This window comes from Pongo abelii, chromosome 10, assembly GCF_028885655.2.
Source record: "Pongo abelii isolate AG06213 chromosome 10, NHGRI_mPonAbe1-v2.0_pri, whole genome shotgun sequence".
NCBI classification, from domain to species: Eukaryota; Metazoa; Chordata; class Mammalia; order Primates; family Hominidae; genus Pongo; species Pongo abelii.
Genome location: NC_071995.2, coordinates 46,936,269 through 46,954,043, shown reverse-complemented (window position 1 = coordinate 46,954,043; position 17,775 = coordinate 46,936,269). Strand labels below are relative to the sequence as shown.

Sequence of the window (17,775 nt, the reverse complement as noted above, 5' to 3'; positions counted from 1 at the left end):
AAGGGTAGGGGGGAAAAAACCTCACATAGATAATTTTAACTGCAGTTTGAGGTTTAAGCAACATAAAGTCTTCTAACTCCAGTCCCCTTTCTTCTCCTTCCGCCCCTCCCCAACCCCGCCCCATAATGGATGCTCTGCCGACTGCTTCTGCACGGTCTCTTTGTCTAAAGGATGCGAACAGTCTACGGATGCTAGAGAAAAAGGGGTGGGGGAGAGATTACCTCATCCCACGTCGCTTGCACCAATCACCAGTCTCCTGTCATGGCTTCTCTGGGCAGATTGGGGGTCTGGACCAACAGGAAAAGGCCCCGGCCCATCCCCATGGTGACCGAGTTGTATATAGGGAGCCGCATCCGCCCATGTGCCGCAGGTTCTCTTACATCGACCGCCTAAGAGTCGCGCTGTAAGAAGCAACAACCTCTCCTCCTCGTCTCCGCCATCTGCTCGGCAGCCGCGAAGCAGCAACCATGGTGAGAATCGGCTTCGGCTCTTTGTGGCCGTTGGGTGGCGTCAGCGCCCCCAGGCTCTACTTGGAAAACCTTTAAGCTCTTTTCTTTCGTAAGCTCTCTGGGCGAGAGGGTGGTGGTATGTTTTGTGAGGTTTAGCTTAGCCCCAAATCCTCAAGCCCCCCCGCCGCCGCAATGCGGGTGCAGGAACCGGGCCAGGATTGCGCCCAGGGCGCAGCAGATCGCTGGGGAGGAACAAAGGCGGCGCCTAGGCGCCTGTGTTGTCCGAGAGACTTTCGGGGCCGCGGGCAGCCCGTCTGCCGCGACCGAGGGGTCTGGGGCGTCCCGGCTGGGCCCCGTGTCTTTGCGCACGGTTTCGCTGCTGCTGAGGGGCCACTTTCTGTCTCGCGTCGTTCTCTGGGGACCGGGAGAGGACGAGGCACCCAAAAAGAGCGGGGGCGTTGGGCGAGCTGGGGGACGTGGGAGGGGGAACGGGAACAAAGCGCAGCCTGGGGTTAGCGTGGGAAGACCCCTCGCGGTCGTTGGCGTTTTGGAAAGGTACCCACACATTCCCGGGAAAACATGGTGAGTTTCTGTCGGAGCCCCCGGCAGCGGGTGTCAGGGCGGCGCAGGGGCGGGGTTGTTTGTTTCTGGCTTCTATGGCGTTGGAGCCACTGGGCGGGGTTCGCCCTCACTGAACCTCTTCTGTCAGGAGCTAACTTAAAAAAAAAAACCTTTCATCATTGCGGAACTATAGGCTCCAAAAGGGTTTTCTTCACTATTATAAGTTAGATGACTTTTTTTTCTTGAGCAAAATCATAATTCACTTCACAAGCTCTTTAATGACTGGTCTGGGGACGCCCTGCCCTGACCGACTGAAGTGTGTGTCGCCCTGCCCTGACCGACTGAATGTGTGTGTGTGTGTGTGTGTGTGTGTGTGTGTGTGTGTGTGTGTCTCTCTCTCTCTCTCTGTCTGGGCTGCACGTTCAGCGAGGGAGAAAGCCCACTTTGTGAACCCCAGGGTACCCTGATGACCGACTGAATGTGTGTGTGTGTGTGTGTGTGTGTGTGTGTGTGTGTGTGTGTGTGTGTGTGTCTCTCTCTCTCTCTCTGGGCTGCACGTTCAGCGAGGGAGAAAGCCCACTTTGTGAGCCCCAGGGTACCCTGATGGTCAGGACTCAGGGAAACGCCCTTCCCCGCCGCCCCCCACCTGCCCCGCCCCGCCCCCACCACATCAGCGAATAGACAATGAAAGTGGTAGCCCTAAAGACCACAGAGAAGAAAACCTCTATTGGATGCAAAGAATATGAATATTATGTGGTGGGTAGAGAATCTCAGGATGAAAATACTATTTTGTTGTTTTAAATAAATATTTCATTATCCTTCCACTGGGCTTTTATTCTTTGGTAACTTTTCATGTGATGCTTGTTTCTAACTTAGGAACCTTTGTGTGTGTGTTAAGATACGGATAATTTTTCAGCTTTTACAGTGGATAAGATCTGGAAAAACCTTTTTTTTTTTTTTTTAAAGTAATGAAATTGCTACAGACAAAGAAGAATTATACTCCGCATCCCGTTGTCTTTTGTTCTAGTGCATCTTCATTAATTCATTTCAATTCAGGCACATGGTCCCGGGCGGGGTCAGAGGAGGAAAACTGGCAAAACAGCACAATGAGATCATGTAGGCAGTTGCTGGAAATAGAGCTTGCTCTGTTAAATAATGTAGCAGACAGTACAGGCTAGCACCAGGCACAGCAAATACAGCAATGCAGCAATGCAGAAGGCAGACCTTGTCTAAACCCCTAGTATTGATGGATTCTGCAGACAGACTGCAGAAGGGTGTGGCTTCTTGCCTCAGCTGCAGTACAGATGTCCGTGTTATAATATCAAGTCCTATTCAGAAGAAACTTTCATCTTTATTTAAAAGGGAAGAAAGCAGTAAAATTAATCCCAATTAAGTCATAATTGGATTTACTTCATTTTACAAAATTTGTGCTTTGAATACTGAATACTTTTTAAATATGAAAAATCTTCTATTCAAGCATGGTAGTAGGCACAATGGGCTGGTACCACGTGCTGAATAGGGCCAAGGCGACATCATTATTCAGACCACACCCATATGCAGCATTTGTAGCAGGTGATTTTCCTTAATCTTTGTATCGTGCTGGGGATATGACCTCAAATAATTTTGAAAAATATCTGTATATTATTAGAAATATTTTTAGAAATTTACTAAAAGTTTGAAATGCTAATACACCTTAATTTTATAATTTTTTCACTTTTCCTCCCCACAGCGTGAGTGCATCTCCATCCACGTTGGCCAGGCTGGTGTCCAGATTGGCAATGCCTGCTGGGAGCTCTACTGCCTGGAACACGGCATCCAGCCCGATGGCCAGATGCCAAGTGACAAGACCATTGGGGGAGGAGATGATTCCTTCAACACCTTCTTCAGTGAGACGGGCGCTGGCAAGCATGTGCCCCGGGCTGTGTTTGTAGACTTGGAACCCACAGTCATTGGTGAGTTGACCTCAGTAACCCAAGTGAGATCCCTGGGTTCTGGGACAGAAGGTCTGTCCTGGGGGGCTCCACTGGTCACTCGCCCACTCACCCACTCCCTCCGTCCTTCTCTCCCTCCTTCTCCAGATGAAGTTCGCACCGGCACCTACCGCCAGCTCTTCCACCCTGAGCAGCTCATCACAGGCAAGGAAGATGCTGCCAATAACTATGCCCGAGGGCACTACACCATTGGCAAGGAGATAATTGACCTCGTGTTGGACCGAATTCGCAAGCTGGTATGTTTCTTTTCAAGAATAAAGTAAATTAATGAGCCTAAAGAACACATTTGAAATACTGCTTTTTTTTTTCCAAACACAGAATTGAACTGTTATTTTAATAAAGAGTGGAATGAGTCATTCTTTGGAGGTTTTTTAAATTCAGTTAAAATGAACTATTTGGTGTCATTTTGTAAATGTTAATGAGAATTTTTTTAAAAGCATTTGTCAAAATAAGATCTAAGTCCTGGAAGATGTATGAAAAGTGAAAATATATTTACTATGATTGTACTACAAAAATAAAAACTTAACCTTTCCTCTGTTCCTCTCTTTTGTTATAGGCCGACCAGTGCACGGGTCTCCAGGGCTTCTTGGTTTTCCACAGCTTTGGTGGGGGAACTGGCTCTGGGTTCACCTCCCTGCTCATGGAACGTCTCTCAGTTGATTATGGCAAGAAGTCCAAGCTGGAGTTCTCCATTTACCCGGCGCCCCAGGTTTCCACAGCTGTAGTTGAGCCTTACAACTCCATCCTCACCACCCACACCACCCTGGAGCACTCTGATTGTGCCTTCATGGTAGACAATGAGGCCATCTATGACATCTGTCGTAGAAACCTTGATATTGAGCGCCCAACCTATACTAACCTGAATAGGTTAATAGGTCAAATTGTGTCCTCCATCACTGCTTCCCTGAGATTTGATGGAGCCCTGAATGTTGACCTGACAGAATTCCAGACCAACCTGGTGCCCTATCCCCGCATCCACTTCCCTCTGGCCACATATGCCCCTGTCATCTCTGCTGAGAAAGCCTACCACGAACAGCTTTCTGTAGCAGAGATCACCAATGCTTGCTTTGAGCCAGCCAACCAGATGGTGAAATGTGACCCTCGGCATGGTAAATACATGGCTTGCTGCCTGTTATACCGTGGTGACGTGGTTCCCAAAGATGTCAATGCTGCCATTGCCACCATCAAAACCAAGCGTACCATCCAGTTTGTGGATTGGTGCCCCACTGGCTTCAAGGTTGGCATCAACTACCAGCCTCCCACTGTGGTGCCTGGTGGAGACCTGGCCAAGGTACAGAGAGCTGTGTGCATGCTAAGCAACACCACAGCCATTGCTGAGGCCTGGGCTCGCCTGGACCACAAGTTTGACCTGATGTATGCCAAGCGTGCCTTTGTTCACTGGTACGTAGGTGAGGGGATGGAGGAAGGTGAGTTTTCAGAGGCCCGTGAGGACATGGCTGCCCTTGAGAAGGATTATGAGGAGGTTGGTGTGGATTCTGTTGAAGGAGAGGGTGAGGAAGAAGGAGAGGAATACTAAAGTTAAAATGTCACAAAGGTGCTGCTTTTACAGGGAAGCTTATTCTGTTTTAAACATTGAAAAGTTGTGGTCTGATCAGTTAATTTGTATGTAGCAGTGTATGCTCTCATATACAATTACTGACCTATGCTCTAAAACATGAATGCTTTGTTACAGACCCAAGCTGTCCATTTCTGTGATGGGTTTTGAATAAAGTATTCCCTGTCTTAAATGAATTCAGTCCTGTGTTTTCTATCTGGGTGTCTGAGGTTTTACATGTATTTAGTGCATTGAGAATAAAGAATAAGTGTTGCCTGTGGTTTATACATATCCTATGAAGTGATGTTTGTATTTAAAGTATCTTAGTAATTTAAAACTTTTATTTATGAAACATAAAATGTATATCTAAAGATTACCATTACAGAGCATCACATACTTTTTTTGTGTGTGTGAGATGGAGTCTTGCTTTGTTGCCCAGGCTGGAGTGCAGTGGTGTGATCTGGGCTCACTGCAACCTCAGCCTCCTGGGTTCAAGAGCTTCTCCTGCCTCAGCCTCCCAAGTAGCTAGGATTACAGGCATCCACCACCACACCTGACTAATTTTTGTATTTTTAGTGGAGACTGGGTTTCACCATGATAGGCTGGTCTCAAACTCCTGACCTCCAGTGATCCGCTTGCCTCAGCCTCCCAAAGTGCTGGGATTACAGGCATGAACCACTGTGCCCAGCTCATACTATTAAGTTTTTACCTCACTATTATAATAGTTATTTAAACTGCCAGTACTTTTTAGAGTTGAAAGTTGGTAACACATAGCCAAAATCTGGTTGGCTGCTGAATCTTATGTAACTAACATAAAATGGTGAATATTCCAAATGCATCACTTTTTCATGTGCCCTCCGCTCCTTGGTATGTGTCTAGTGCCATTATGCCTTCTCTGCCCAGGGTTCCCAAAACAAATCTGCTCTCGAAGCAAGCAGCCCTATGCTAGACTTAGTTCTTTACCTTCTTTGCAAACCTATTTTAAGCTGAATGTCATGTTGGAAAAGCCCTGATACATTTATTCACTCTAATGTGTTAATTAGATAGCTGAAAGTTAATTCTCCAAGTTAATATGGGCCAATAACTTCAAATAATAAAGCCCTAATAGTGCAATTGCATGCATTAGCACCAACACAAAAAATGTTTTGGACTTAAATTTGTCCAACAGTAGAGCTCTGCTCCAGACCAACTGACCAAAAGTCTGTCTATTCCCAAGTTCGGTAAATTGTCTTCCTACTCTCACATTTTCTGGTTCTGGGATAGGTATTAGTTCATTTTCACGCTGCTATGAAGAAATACCTGAGTCTGGGCGGGGCACAGTGGCTCATGCCTATAATCCCAGCACTTTGGGAGGCCGGGGCAGGCAGATCACGAGGTCAGGAGATCGAAACCATCCTGGCTAACATGGTGAAACCCTGTCTCTACTAAAAATGCAAAAATTAGCCAGGTGTGGTGAGACACGCCTGTAATCCCAGCTACTCGGAAGGCTGAGGCAGGAGAATCACTTGAACCCGGGAGGCGGAGGTTGCAGTGAACCAAGATCGCACCATTGCACTCCAGCTTGAGTGAAACTCCATCTCAAAAAAAGAAATACATCAAGATGGGCTGGGTGCGGTGCCTCACGCCTGTAGTCCCAGCAATTTGGGAGGCTGAGGTGGGAGGATCATTTGAGGTCAGGAGTTTGAGACTAGCCTGGCCAACATGGTGAAACACGATCTCTACTAAAAAATACAAAAATTAGCTGGGTGTGGTGGCAGACAACTGTAATCCCAGCTACTCGGGAGGCTGAGGCAGGGAGAATTGCTTGAACCCAGGAGGCGGAAGTTCCAGTGAGCTGAAAAAGAAATACATCAAGATAAACTAATCTCAAAGCCAAGCCAAGCCAATCCAATACTGCTCATCAGTTTTAACTAGAAGCCAACACAGAAAGTAAAAAGGTAAAAAGCCTTACTAATTCACATAAAAACAATATGGAGACTAGATGCAATGTAAATTTTGATGTGCATTCCCAGCACCTAGCAAAGTATAAGGAATATGGTATTTGTAGAGTGATTGTTGGTCAAATGAGCCAAATGTAGGATAAAAGAGATACAGGTATACAATCAAAGAAGTTAGATAGAAGTCCTATGATCCTTTGATTCTAAATTACAAAATGGAAAAAAAAAAAAAAAACATTTTCTAGCTTTGTGCAGTAAAAAGGCCTAGGACAAATGTAGTAATGAATATTCCTAGCCCCCAGATGGTGGTGTCGCTATGCCATTTCCCAGTGAAAGGACCCAGAATGTTTTAGAGAAATGAGTGGTTCCAACCTTGGGGCAGGAAATATACAAGTTCTGCCTCAAATATTTTGTCATTCCAGAAAGCAAGGAAGATACCAGACTATTACAGTCATATCAGAAGGATATAGGAGTCAACATGAAGGGGCTCTCCCTAATGACACAACATGAGCACCGAAAACAATAGCGACTGCAATGGATTGAAAATATATGCACCAGGCCGGCAGGGCATGGTGGCTCACGCCTGTGATCCCAGCACTTTGGGAGGCCGAGGTGGGCGGATCACGAGGTCAGGAGATCGAGACCATCCTGGCCAACAGTGAAACCCCGTCTCTACTAAAAATACAAAAAATTAGCCAGGCGTGGTGGCAGACGCCTGTAGTCCCAGCTACTCGGGAGGCTGAGGCAGGAGAATGGCGTGAACCCGGGAGGCGGAGCTTGCAGTGAACCGAGATCCTGCCACTGCTCTCCAGCCTGGGCGACAGAGCGAGACTCCACCTAAAAAAAAAAAAAAATGAAAAATGAAAAAGAAAATACATGCACCAGACAAGGTGGCTCGCACCTATACTCCCAGCACTTTGGGAGGCTGAAGCAGACAGATCCCTTGAGCTCAGTAGTTCAAGACCAGCCTAGGCAACATAAAAAAAAAAAATTGAAAAAAAAAAAGAAAATATAAAATATGTGAGTATGGTGGCATGTCGCTGTGGTCTTAGCTACTCATGGGGCTGAGGCGGGAGGATCAAGAGTTCAAGCCCAGCCTGGGCAAAATATTGAAACTCTGTCTTCCCCTCCAAAGAAAAACAGTATGGTAGCTCCTCAAAAAATAAAACATAGAATGACCATATGATCCAGCAATTCCACTTCTACATATATACCCCAAAGAACTGAAAGCAGAGATTCAAATAGATATTTGTACACCCATGTTCTTAGTAGCATTGTTCACAGTAGCCAAAATGTGGAAACAGCCCTATCAATGGACAAATGAATAAAGTAAATGTGGTGTATATATACAATGGAATATTATTCAGCTTTTAAAAAGAATTAAATCCTGATACATATACAACATAAATGAACCTTGAAAACATTACGCTAAATGAAATAAGCCAGAAACAAAAGGATAAATATTGTATGATTCCACTTACATGAGGTACCTAGATGAGTCAAATTCATAGGCAAAAAGTAGAATAGTGATTACCAGAGGCTAGGGGGAAGGAGGTAATAGAGAGTTATTGTTTGTTGTTGTTGTTTGAGATGGAGTCCTGCTCTGTCACCCAGGCTAGAGTACAGTGGCATGAGCTTGGCTTACTGCAAACTTCATCTCCCGGGTTCAAGCAATTCTCCTGCCTCAGCCTCCAGTGTAGCTGGGATTACAGGCGCCTGCCACCACGCCCAGCTAATTTTTGTATTTTTACTAGAGACAAGGTTTTGCCATGTTGCTCAGGCTGGTCTCGAACTCCTGACCTCAGGTGATCTGCCCACCTTGACCTCCCAAAGTGCTGAGATTACAGGCATGAGCCACCAAGTCCAGCAGGTAATAATTGTTTAATGGTTACAGAGTTTTAGCTTGGGATAATGAAAAAGTTCTGGAGATAGCTAATAGTGATGTTTGCACAACAATCCAAATGTACTTTATGCTGCTACTGAATTGTACACTTAAAAATTGCTAAAATGGTGCCAGACTGTATTACCAGCTACTCCAGCAGGAGGATTGCTTGAGTCCCACTTAAGACCAGGATTTTGAGGCTGTAGTGTGCTTTAATGGTGCCTGTGAATAGCCACTGCACTCCAGACTGGGCAACATAGTGAGATACTGACGGCTGATTCTAAAAAATATTATGTTAGGCCAGGCGTGGGGGCTCATGCCTGTAATCCCAGCACTTTGGGAGTCCAAGGTGGGCGGATCTCAAGGTCGGGAATTTGAGACCAGCCTGGCCAATATGTTGAAACCCTGTCTCTACAAAAATAAATAAATAAAAATATTAGCCAAGTGTGGTGGCAGGTGTCTGAAGTCCCAGTACTCAGGAGGCTGAGGCAGCAGAATCGCTTGAACCCGGGTGGTGGAGGTTGCAATGAGCCAAGATCACGCCACTGCACTCCAGCCTGGGTGACAGAGCAAGACTCCATCTCAAAAAAAAAAATTATGTTATAATGGGAAATGTTTATATATATATATATATATACATATATATATATACACACACATATATATTTTTTGAGACAGGGTCTCACTCTATCACCCAGGTTGGAGTGCAGTGGCACGATCTCAGCTCACTGCAACCTCAGGCTCAAGTGATCCACCTCAGCTTCCCAAGTAGCTGGGACCACGCCACCATGCCCAGCTAATGTTTTTGTGTATTTTGTAGAGGCAGGGTCTCACTATGTTGCCCAGGCTCGTCTCCAACTCCTGGACTCAAGCGATCCTCCTGCCTCAACCTCCAAAATGCTAGGATGACTGGTGTGAGCCACCACGCCCAGCCTGTTATATATATATCTTACCACAATTTTAGAAACAAACAAACAATGGAAGTATAAATCAAGCACTAAGAAAAATGATTGCCAATGAGGAGAGAACATGATCTAACTGCACTTCTTCTGATGCATTTGTTGTGTCATTTAACTATAGAAACATGTAACTATGTTATATAAGAGAGAATTACGTGGAAAAAAATCCTTAGAAATGGAAAACAAAATGAAACAAATAAATCTAACCAAATATCAGGTTGGTGTCTTAACTGCAGAAAGGGGAATTCTCTCTTTCCTTTTCTTTTCTTTTCTTTTTTTTTTTTTTTTGAGACAGGGTCTCACTCTGTTGCCCAGGCTGCAGTGGCATGATCTGGCTCACTGCAACTTCTACCTCCCAGGTTCAAGCAATCCTCCTGCCTCAGCCTCCAGAGTAGCCGGGACCACAGGTCTATGAACCACCATGCCTGGCAATTTTTTTATTTTTGTAGAGACAGAGTTTTGCCATGTTGCCCAGGCTGCTCTCGATCTCCTGAGCTCAAGTGATCCTCCCGCCTCAGCCTCCCAAAATGTTGGATTACAGGTGTGAGTGAGTGTACCAGCCGCCTTAACAATTCTTGAAGTGTGCAGTTCAGTATTGCTAAATATATTCACTTGTTGCAACCAATCTCCAGAATTCTTTCATCTTTTTTTTTTTTTTTTTTTTTTTTTTGAGACGGAGTCTAGCTCTGTCGCCCAGGCTGGAGTGCAGTGGCGCGATCTCGGCTTACTGCAAGCTCAAACATATTGGCCTGGCCAATATGGTGAAATTCCATCTCTACTAAAAATACAGAAAAAATTAGTCAGGCGTGGTGGTGGGCGCCTGTAATCCCAACTACTTGGGAGGCTAAAGCAGGAGAATAGCTTGAACCTGGGAGGCAGAAGTTGCAGTGAGCTGAGATCACACTACAGTACTCCAGCCTGGGCAACAAGAGTGAAACTCTGTCTCAAAAGAGAAAAAATAAATACAAAAATTAGCCAGGCATGGTGGCGTGTGCCTGTAATCCCAGCTACTCTGGAGGCTGAGGCAGGAGAATCGCTGGAACCTGGGAGGCAGAGGTTGCAGTGAGCCAAGGTCGTACCACTGCAATCCAGCCTGGGTGACCGAGCGAGGCTCCATCTCAAGAAAAAAAAAAAAAAGAATAGTGGAATAACTAAAACGTAAAAAAAATTAACCGCAAAAAGTTATTTTATCCTGAGACCATTATAAGTTTTATTTCTCATGTGTACATTATTTCCTTCATATTCAAAAATAAAACAACAAATAATACTGGCTATGGTGCTCATCCTATCCCTTATTATATCTTTAATTGGAATGTAGTTTTTGGCCTTGAGACACATGCTATATAAATTTTTTCTGGGCCAGGCATGGGATTACAGGTGTGAGCCTATAATCCCATCACTTTGGGAGGCTGAAGTGGGAGGATCGCTTGAGCCTGGGAGGTTGAGGCTGCAGTGAGCCATGATTGCACCACTGCACTCCAGCCTGGGCAACAGAGCAAGACCTTGTCTCTAAATAAATATATAAATAAATTTTTTTTCTCAATATATGGAAAGTATCTCAACATGAGAATATTTACATTATTTCTATACTATTAAAATTTTTAATCAGAATAGATGTTGAATTTTATGTAATGTCTTTTCAGCAATATTTGGAGATTAACATATGACTTTTCCCCTCAACATATTATAATGAGTTATTTTAAAAGATTTCCTAATATTGAATGTTCATTGCATGTCTAATATAAAAAACTTGGAGCCGGGCATGGTGGCTTACGCCTGTAATCCCAGCACTTTGGGAGGCTGAGGTGGGTGGAACGCTTGAGGCTAGGAGTTCGAGACCAGCCTGGGCAACATAGGAAGACCCCATCTCTATTTAAAAAAAAAAATTAGGCCAGGTGCAGTGGCTCACGCCTGTAATCCCAGAACTTCGGGAGGCCAAGGAGGGCAGATCGCTAGGTCAAGAGATTGAGACCATCCTGGACAACATGGTGAGAGCCTGTCTCTACTAAAAATACAAAAATTAGCTGAGCGAGGTGGTGTGTGCCTGTAGTCCCGGCTACTCAGGAAGCTGAGGCAGGAGAATCCTTGAATTCAGGAGGTGGAGTTTGCAGTGAACCAAGATCAAGACACTGCACTCCAGCCTGGTGACAGAGTGAGACTCCATCTCAAAAAAAAATAGGGCAGGTGGGGTGGCTCACGTCTGTAATCCCAGCACTTTGGGAGGCTGAGGCAGGTGGATCACCTGAGGTCAGCAGTTTGAGAACAGCCTGGCCAACATGGTGAAGCCCCCGTCTCTACTAAAGATACAAAAATTAGCCAAGCGTGGTGGCATGCACCTGTAATTCCAGTTACTTGGGAGGCTTAGACAGGTGAATCGCTTGAACCTGGGAGGCGGAGGTTGCAGTGAGCTGAGATTGCACCACTGCACTCCAGCCTGGGCGGCAGAGCAAGACTCCATCTCAAAAAAAAAAAAAAAAAATTAGCTGGGTATGGTGGTGTGCACCTGTAGTCCCAGCTACTTGGGAGGCTGAGGCACAAGAATTGCTTGAACCTGGGTGGCCAAGGTTGCAGTGAACCCAGATCATGTCATTGCACACCAGCCTGAGTGACAGAGCAAGACTCTGTCTCAAAAAAAAATAATAATAATAACAACAACAACAAAAACTTCGTCATAGAGATTAGTGCTGCCAGATTCTTTTTAAAATTATTGACTGATTGGTTGATTGATTTTGAGATTACCATAAAACAGCACCAGGTTCTATTTGATGATAAAGTTTCACTCTGAACAGCAGTGTATAAGGCTGAGTTTTATGCTACTATTCAATATAGACTTTGGAAGTTACCAGAGTATATCCCATAAAAAAAAGTTATTCCACCAGAAGCCTATATAGTGCAGTCCAGGCAAGAAAGCCTTTGATTATCCAACTTAATTCAGAAATAGAATTTAGAGTATCTAAAGCAGCAGTTCATTCTTAATTACTAGAGGTGATGAGAGCAGATATCCTTTACCATTAAGTATGATGTTAGCGCTCAGTTTTCACAGACACTCTTTATCAGAGAGAGGAAGTTCCCTAGTTTCCTAGTTTGCTGAGAGGTTCATTGGTTTGTTTTTGGTAAATGGATGTTAGATTTTGTCAAATTATTTTTCTGTGTGCATCTATTAAAATGATCGCATGGGTTTTCTCCTTTTTTCTCTTGAATATGAAACCAACCTTGCATTCCTGGGATAAACCACAATTGCTTTATAGTTTAAAACAGGGGTTCTTAACTCAGGGCTCAGAAAAGCACAGGTACTTCATAGATAGTTCTCATGGTTTGGGAACTATCCTAAAGTTGTATGCAAAATTCTGTGTGAATATGTTCATGATAAATTGTCTCCAAAGATAGCTACTAACCATTACTAACCATTCCTCTCATCCCTGTAGGTACAGGCTACTTCTCCCATAGAGAGATGGAATCTATTCCCCTTTCCTTAAACCCTAGCTGGCTTGTGATGACTTTGACAAATAGAATGTGCAAAAGTGAAACTGTGCTAGACCCAGGTCAAGCACTTAAGAAGCCTGGCAGTTGTGTTGTTGTTTATATATATATATACACACACACACACACACACACACAGAGATAGGGTCTCACTATGTTAATCAGGCTGGTTTCAAACTCCTGGCCTCAAGTGATCCTCTGCCTCAGCCTCCCAAACTGCTGGGATTGCAGGAGTGAGCCATCATGCCCAGCCACCATTGAAGAAACTTGAGCTAGAGTAACAATGGATGAGAGACCACGTGAAGAGAAAGAGAGGTCGTGTGAAAAACCACCCCACCCCATCCAACAGCCAGCACAAAGGTCCCACATATGTGAGTGAAACTATCTTAGACACTCCAGACCCAGCTGGGCTCCCAGCTGAGCACACCTGCATGAGTGAACCAGATGACATACCACATGGAATCATGAGAAATAATAAATGACTGTTTTAAGTCAATCGTTTTTGAGTGGTTGGTTATATAGCAATACAGAACCAAAACAGGGCTTATAGGCACGGCTAAAGAGAGAATACTGTATACTGTTTTCTTTTTTTCTTCTTTTTTTTTGAGACAGAGTCTTGCTCTGTCGCCCAGGCTGGAGTGCAGTGGCTCTATCTCAGCTCATTGCAAGCTCCGCCTCCCAAGTTCACACCATTCTCCTGCCTCAGCCTCCCTGGTAGCTGGGACTACAGGCACCCGCCACCATGCCTGGCTAACTTTCTGTATTTTTTAGTAGAGGCGGGGTTTAACTGTGTTAGCCAGGATGGTCTTGATCTCCTGACCTCGTGATCTGCCTGCCTCGGCCTCCCAAAGTGCTGGGATTACAGGCATAAGCCACCACGCCTGGCCTACTGTATACTGTTTTCAAGAGATTATCCAAAACAATTATAACCACTAATCTAAATAAATGAAATAATAAAAATTCTTTAGGAAATCCCTCATAAATGTATTTGTTTCAATGTTTTTTTACATTTATTTTTTTAGAGTCAAGGTCTTGCTCTCTTGCCCAGGCTGGACTGCAGTGGCGCAATCATCGCTCAATGTAACTTCAAATTTGGGACTTAAGCAATGCTCTCACTTCAGCCCCCTGAGTAGCTAGGACTACAGGTGCACACACCCACACCTGGCTAATTAAAAAAAAAAAAAACTTTGTAGAGATGGGGTCCAGCTATATTGCTCAGGCTGGTCTCGAATTCCTGGGCTCAAGTGATCCTCCTGCCTTGGCCTCCCAAAGTGCAGGGATTATAGATGTGAGCCACTGTGCCTGGCCTCAGTGTGTTTTTGATAATTATCAGTACTATATTTAAGAGTATATGTAAATTAGCCCAGCACGGTGGTTCACGCCTGTAATCCCAGCACTTTGGCAGGCCAAATGTGGATCACAGGTGGATCATGAGGTCTGGAGTTCAAGACCAGCCTGGTCAAGACAGTGAAACCCTGTCTTTACTGAAAATACAAAAATTAGCTGGGTGTGGTGGCGCATGCCTGTAGTCCCAGCTACATGGAAGGCTGAGGCAAGAAAATCTCTTGAACTGGGGAGATGGAGGCTGCAGTGAGCCAAGATTGCACCACTGCGCTCCAGCCTGGGCAACAGAGCAACACTCTGTCTCAAAAAAAAAAATTTTAAAAAAGAATTATATGTAAATAGAGTGTAGCTTTGATTTGGCAATTGTGAAAGATTATATGCTTTATAGAAATATAATGGAAATGGATGCCTAAGATAAAAAATCGGATAACTTATTGGACCATCTTTCCACTGCTCTGAAGCAAGTAGGTAGTATTTGAGAGCTAGGCCAAAAGTTTTCACTTAAATATGTACATATGAACATGTGAAAATATATACACAAAAATTATATAAAGAAAAGTGAACAAAAGTGGATCCAAAGTTCTATATTTGGTCAAGATACAGTTTTGTACATGAACCAAGTGGACGGATTCACATACCATAAATGGTGCAGCCATTGTGGAAGTGAGTATGATTTGCAGCTGAGTTAGAACATACCTGGTAGAGTGGATCAAAATTGACTGAGGCGGCTGGGCGCGGTCGCTTATGCCTGTAGTCCCAGCACTTTGGGAGGCCAAGGCAGGTGGATCACCTGAGGGCGGGAGTTCAAGACCAGCCTGACCAACATGGAGAAACCCCGTCTCTACTAAAAATACAAAATTAGCCAGGCGTGGTGGCACATGCCTATAATCCCAGCTACTCAGGAGACTGAGGAAGGAGAATCACTTGAACCTGGGAGGCGGAGGTTGCGATGAGCCAAGATCACACCATTGCACTCCAGCCTGGGCAATAAGAGCAAAACTCAGTCTCAAAAAAAAAAATTGACTGAGGCTGGGTGCAGTGGCTCATGCCTGTAATCTCAGCACTTTGGGAGGCCTTGTCTCTAAAAAAAAAAAAAAAAAAACTTTTTGTTTTTCTTTTTGTTTGTTTTTTTAAGACAATCTGTCGCCAGGCTGGAGTGCAGTGGTGCAATCTCGACTCACAGCAACCTCCGCCTGCTGGGTTCAAGCGATTCTCCTGGTTCAGCCTCCCAAGTAGCTGGGACTACAGGCGCATGCCACCATGCCCAGCTAATTTTTGTATTTTTAGTAGAGACGGTGTTTCAGCATGTTGGCCAGGAGGGTCTCGATCTCTTGACCTCGTGATCCACCCACCTTAGTCTCCCAAAGTGCTGGGATTACAGGCATAAGCCACTGAGCCTGGCCTGTAATTTTATTTTAGTAGAAACAGGGTTTCACCATGTTGGCCAGGCTAGTCTCGAACTCCTGGCCTCAAGTGATTCACCTGCCTCGGCCTCTCAAAGTGCCGGTATTACAAGCATGAGCCAATGTGCCCGGTCAAAACAATTTTTTTTAATTAGCTGGGTGTGGTGGCGCAGCCCTGCAGTCCTAGCTACTTAGGTGGCCAAGGCAGGAGGATCCCTTGAGCTCAGGAGTGCAAGGCTGCAGTGAGCCATGATCATATCACTGCACTCCAGCCTAAACGACAGAGCAAGACCCTGTCTCAAAAAAAACCACAAAAAACAAAAACAAAAAAAAACCTGAGACATAGGGCAGGCTTCCATCTGGTAAATGGAGTAAGGAGGTAGGAAACAGCAGTAGAAAGAAAATGACACTTGCCGTGGACAGTAGCACATGCCCGTAATATCAACATTTTGGGAGGCTGAGGCAGGAGTATCACTTGAGGCCAGGAGTTTGAGACCAGCCTGCACAACATAACAAGACCCAGTCTCTCTTAAAAAAAAAGAAAAATTTAATTAGCTGTGTGCAGTGGCAATGCCTGTTGTCCCAGCCACTCAGGAAGCTGAGATAGGAAGATCTCTTGAGCCTGGGAGGTCAAGGTGCAGTGAACTATGATTGGCCACTGTATTCCAGCCTGGGCGACAGAGCAAGACTGTCTCAAAAAAAACAAAAAGAAAAAAAGAAAATGAGAATGACAGTAATATACCACCATTTCCAATCCAGCATCAGAAGTAATGAATCAAAACGTCCAGTATAAGGTTGGGCTCAGTGGCTCACACCTGTAATCCCAGCATTTTGGAAGGCTGAGGTGGGAGTATCACTTGGGGCAGGAGTTTGAGACAAGCCTGGGCAACATGGCAAGACCCTGTCTCTACAAAAAATAAATCAGCTGAGTGTGGTGGCCTACGTCTGTAGTCCCAGCTACTCAGGAGGCTGAGGCAGGAGGATCACTTGAGCCTAGGCGGTCAAGGCTGCAGTGAGCCATGATCACATCATTGCACTTCATCTTGGGTGACAGAGAGGAGACCCTATCTTTAAAAAAAATTAAATGAGGCCAGGCACAGTGGCTTACGCCTGTAATCCTAGCACTTTGGGAGGCCAAGGCGGGCAGATCACAAGGTCAGGAGATCGATACCATCCTGGCTAACATGGTGAAACCCTGTCTCTACTAAAATTACAAAAAATCAGCTGGGCGTTGTGGCACATGCCTGTAGTCCCAGCTACTCAGGAGACTGAGGCAGGAGAATAGCTTGAACCTGGGAGGCGGAGGTTGCAGTAAACTAAGATCGCACCACTGCACTCCAGCCTGGATGACAGAACAAAAATCCGTCTCAAAAAAAAAAAAATTAAATGAATAAAATAAAAATTAAAAGAAAGTCCAATGTAATAAGACGAAGAGGAGCTAACCCTAGAGAAAGGAGCTTAAAGAGATCAGGCCAGGTATCCAAGAAATAACACAAGGGGAAAACATCAGGGACCTGGGCGGAGGCCTGGTAGGCAGACTGACTGGCTCCCATGTTAGGGATTATTTAGGGAAACAACAGCTCAATGCACCTTTGGGTGTTGGGTGTCCAGGATATTGAAGGCCAGATATTTAAGGTCTTTTTGCTTGTTGGTCAGAAACCTCCCACAGTTCCCTGCCGCAAGAGCCTCTCCAAAGAGTAGCAGACAGCAAATGGCTTCCCTCAGGACAAGTGAGCAAGACAGCAAGAGAGAGCTGCCAAGATGAAAGTCACAGTCTTTTTGTAATGTAATATCAGAAGTAACATCTCATCACTTTTGCTGTTGCTAATAAGAAGTGAATCACGCACGGCCGGGTGCGGTGGCTCATGCCTATAATCTCAGCACTTTGGGAGGCCGAGGCAGGGGGATCACCTGAGGTCAGGAGTTCGAGACCAGTCTGGCCAACATAGCGAAACCCTGTCTCTACTAAAATTACAAAAATTAGCCAGGCATGATAGCACAGGCCTGTAATCCCAGCTACTCAGGAGTCTGAGGCAGGAGAATCACTTGAACCCGGGAGGCGGAGGTTGCAGTGAGCCAAGACTGCGCCATTGCACTCCAGCCTGGGCAACAAGAGTGAAACTCTGTCTCAAAAAATAATAATAACAATAATAATAATGATAATTTAACCAATAAGTACATATGATTACATAGATTCTCTAATTCTTAGAAAAA

The 17,775-nt window shown here is 45.0% G+C and overlaps 1 protein-coding gene across 1 annotated transcript; it reads left to right on the top strand.

The window, feature by feature from the left end:
- Positions 1 to 346: 346 nt before the first annotated feature.
- Positions 347 to 4,749, top strand: TUBA1A (tubulin alpha 1a). Its single transcript, XM_003778011.5, has 4 exons — positions 347 to 470; positions 2,740 to 2,962; positions 3,089 to 3,237; positions 3,558 to 4,749. The coding sequence occupies exons 1-4, from the start codon at positions 468 to 470 to the stop codon at positions 4,536 to 4,538; spliced, it is 1,356 nt and encodes a 451-aa protein (XP_003778059.1). The 5' UTR covers positions 347 to 467; the 3' UTR covers positions 4,539 to 4,749.
- The last annotated feature ends 13,026 nt before the right edge of the window (positions 4,750 to 17,775 follow it).

Coding starts and splice junctions, on each gene's coding strand:
- TUBA1A (XM_003778011.5), top strand. Junction 2,963..3,088: donor CTTGGAACCCACAGTCATTG/GTGAGTTGACCT, acceptor CTCCTTCTCCAG/ATGAAGTTCGCACCGGCACC. Junction 3,238..3,557: donor TGGACCGAATTCGCAAGCTG/GTATGTTTCTTT, acceptor CTTTTGTTATAG/GCCGACCAGTGCACGGGTCT.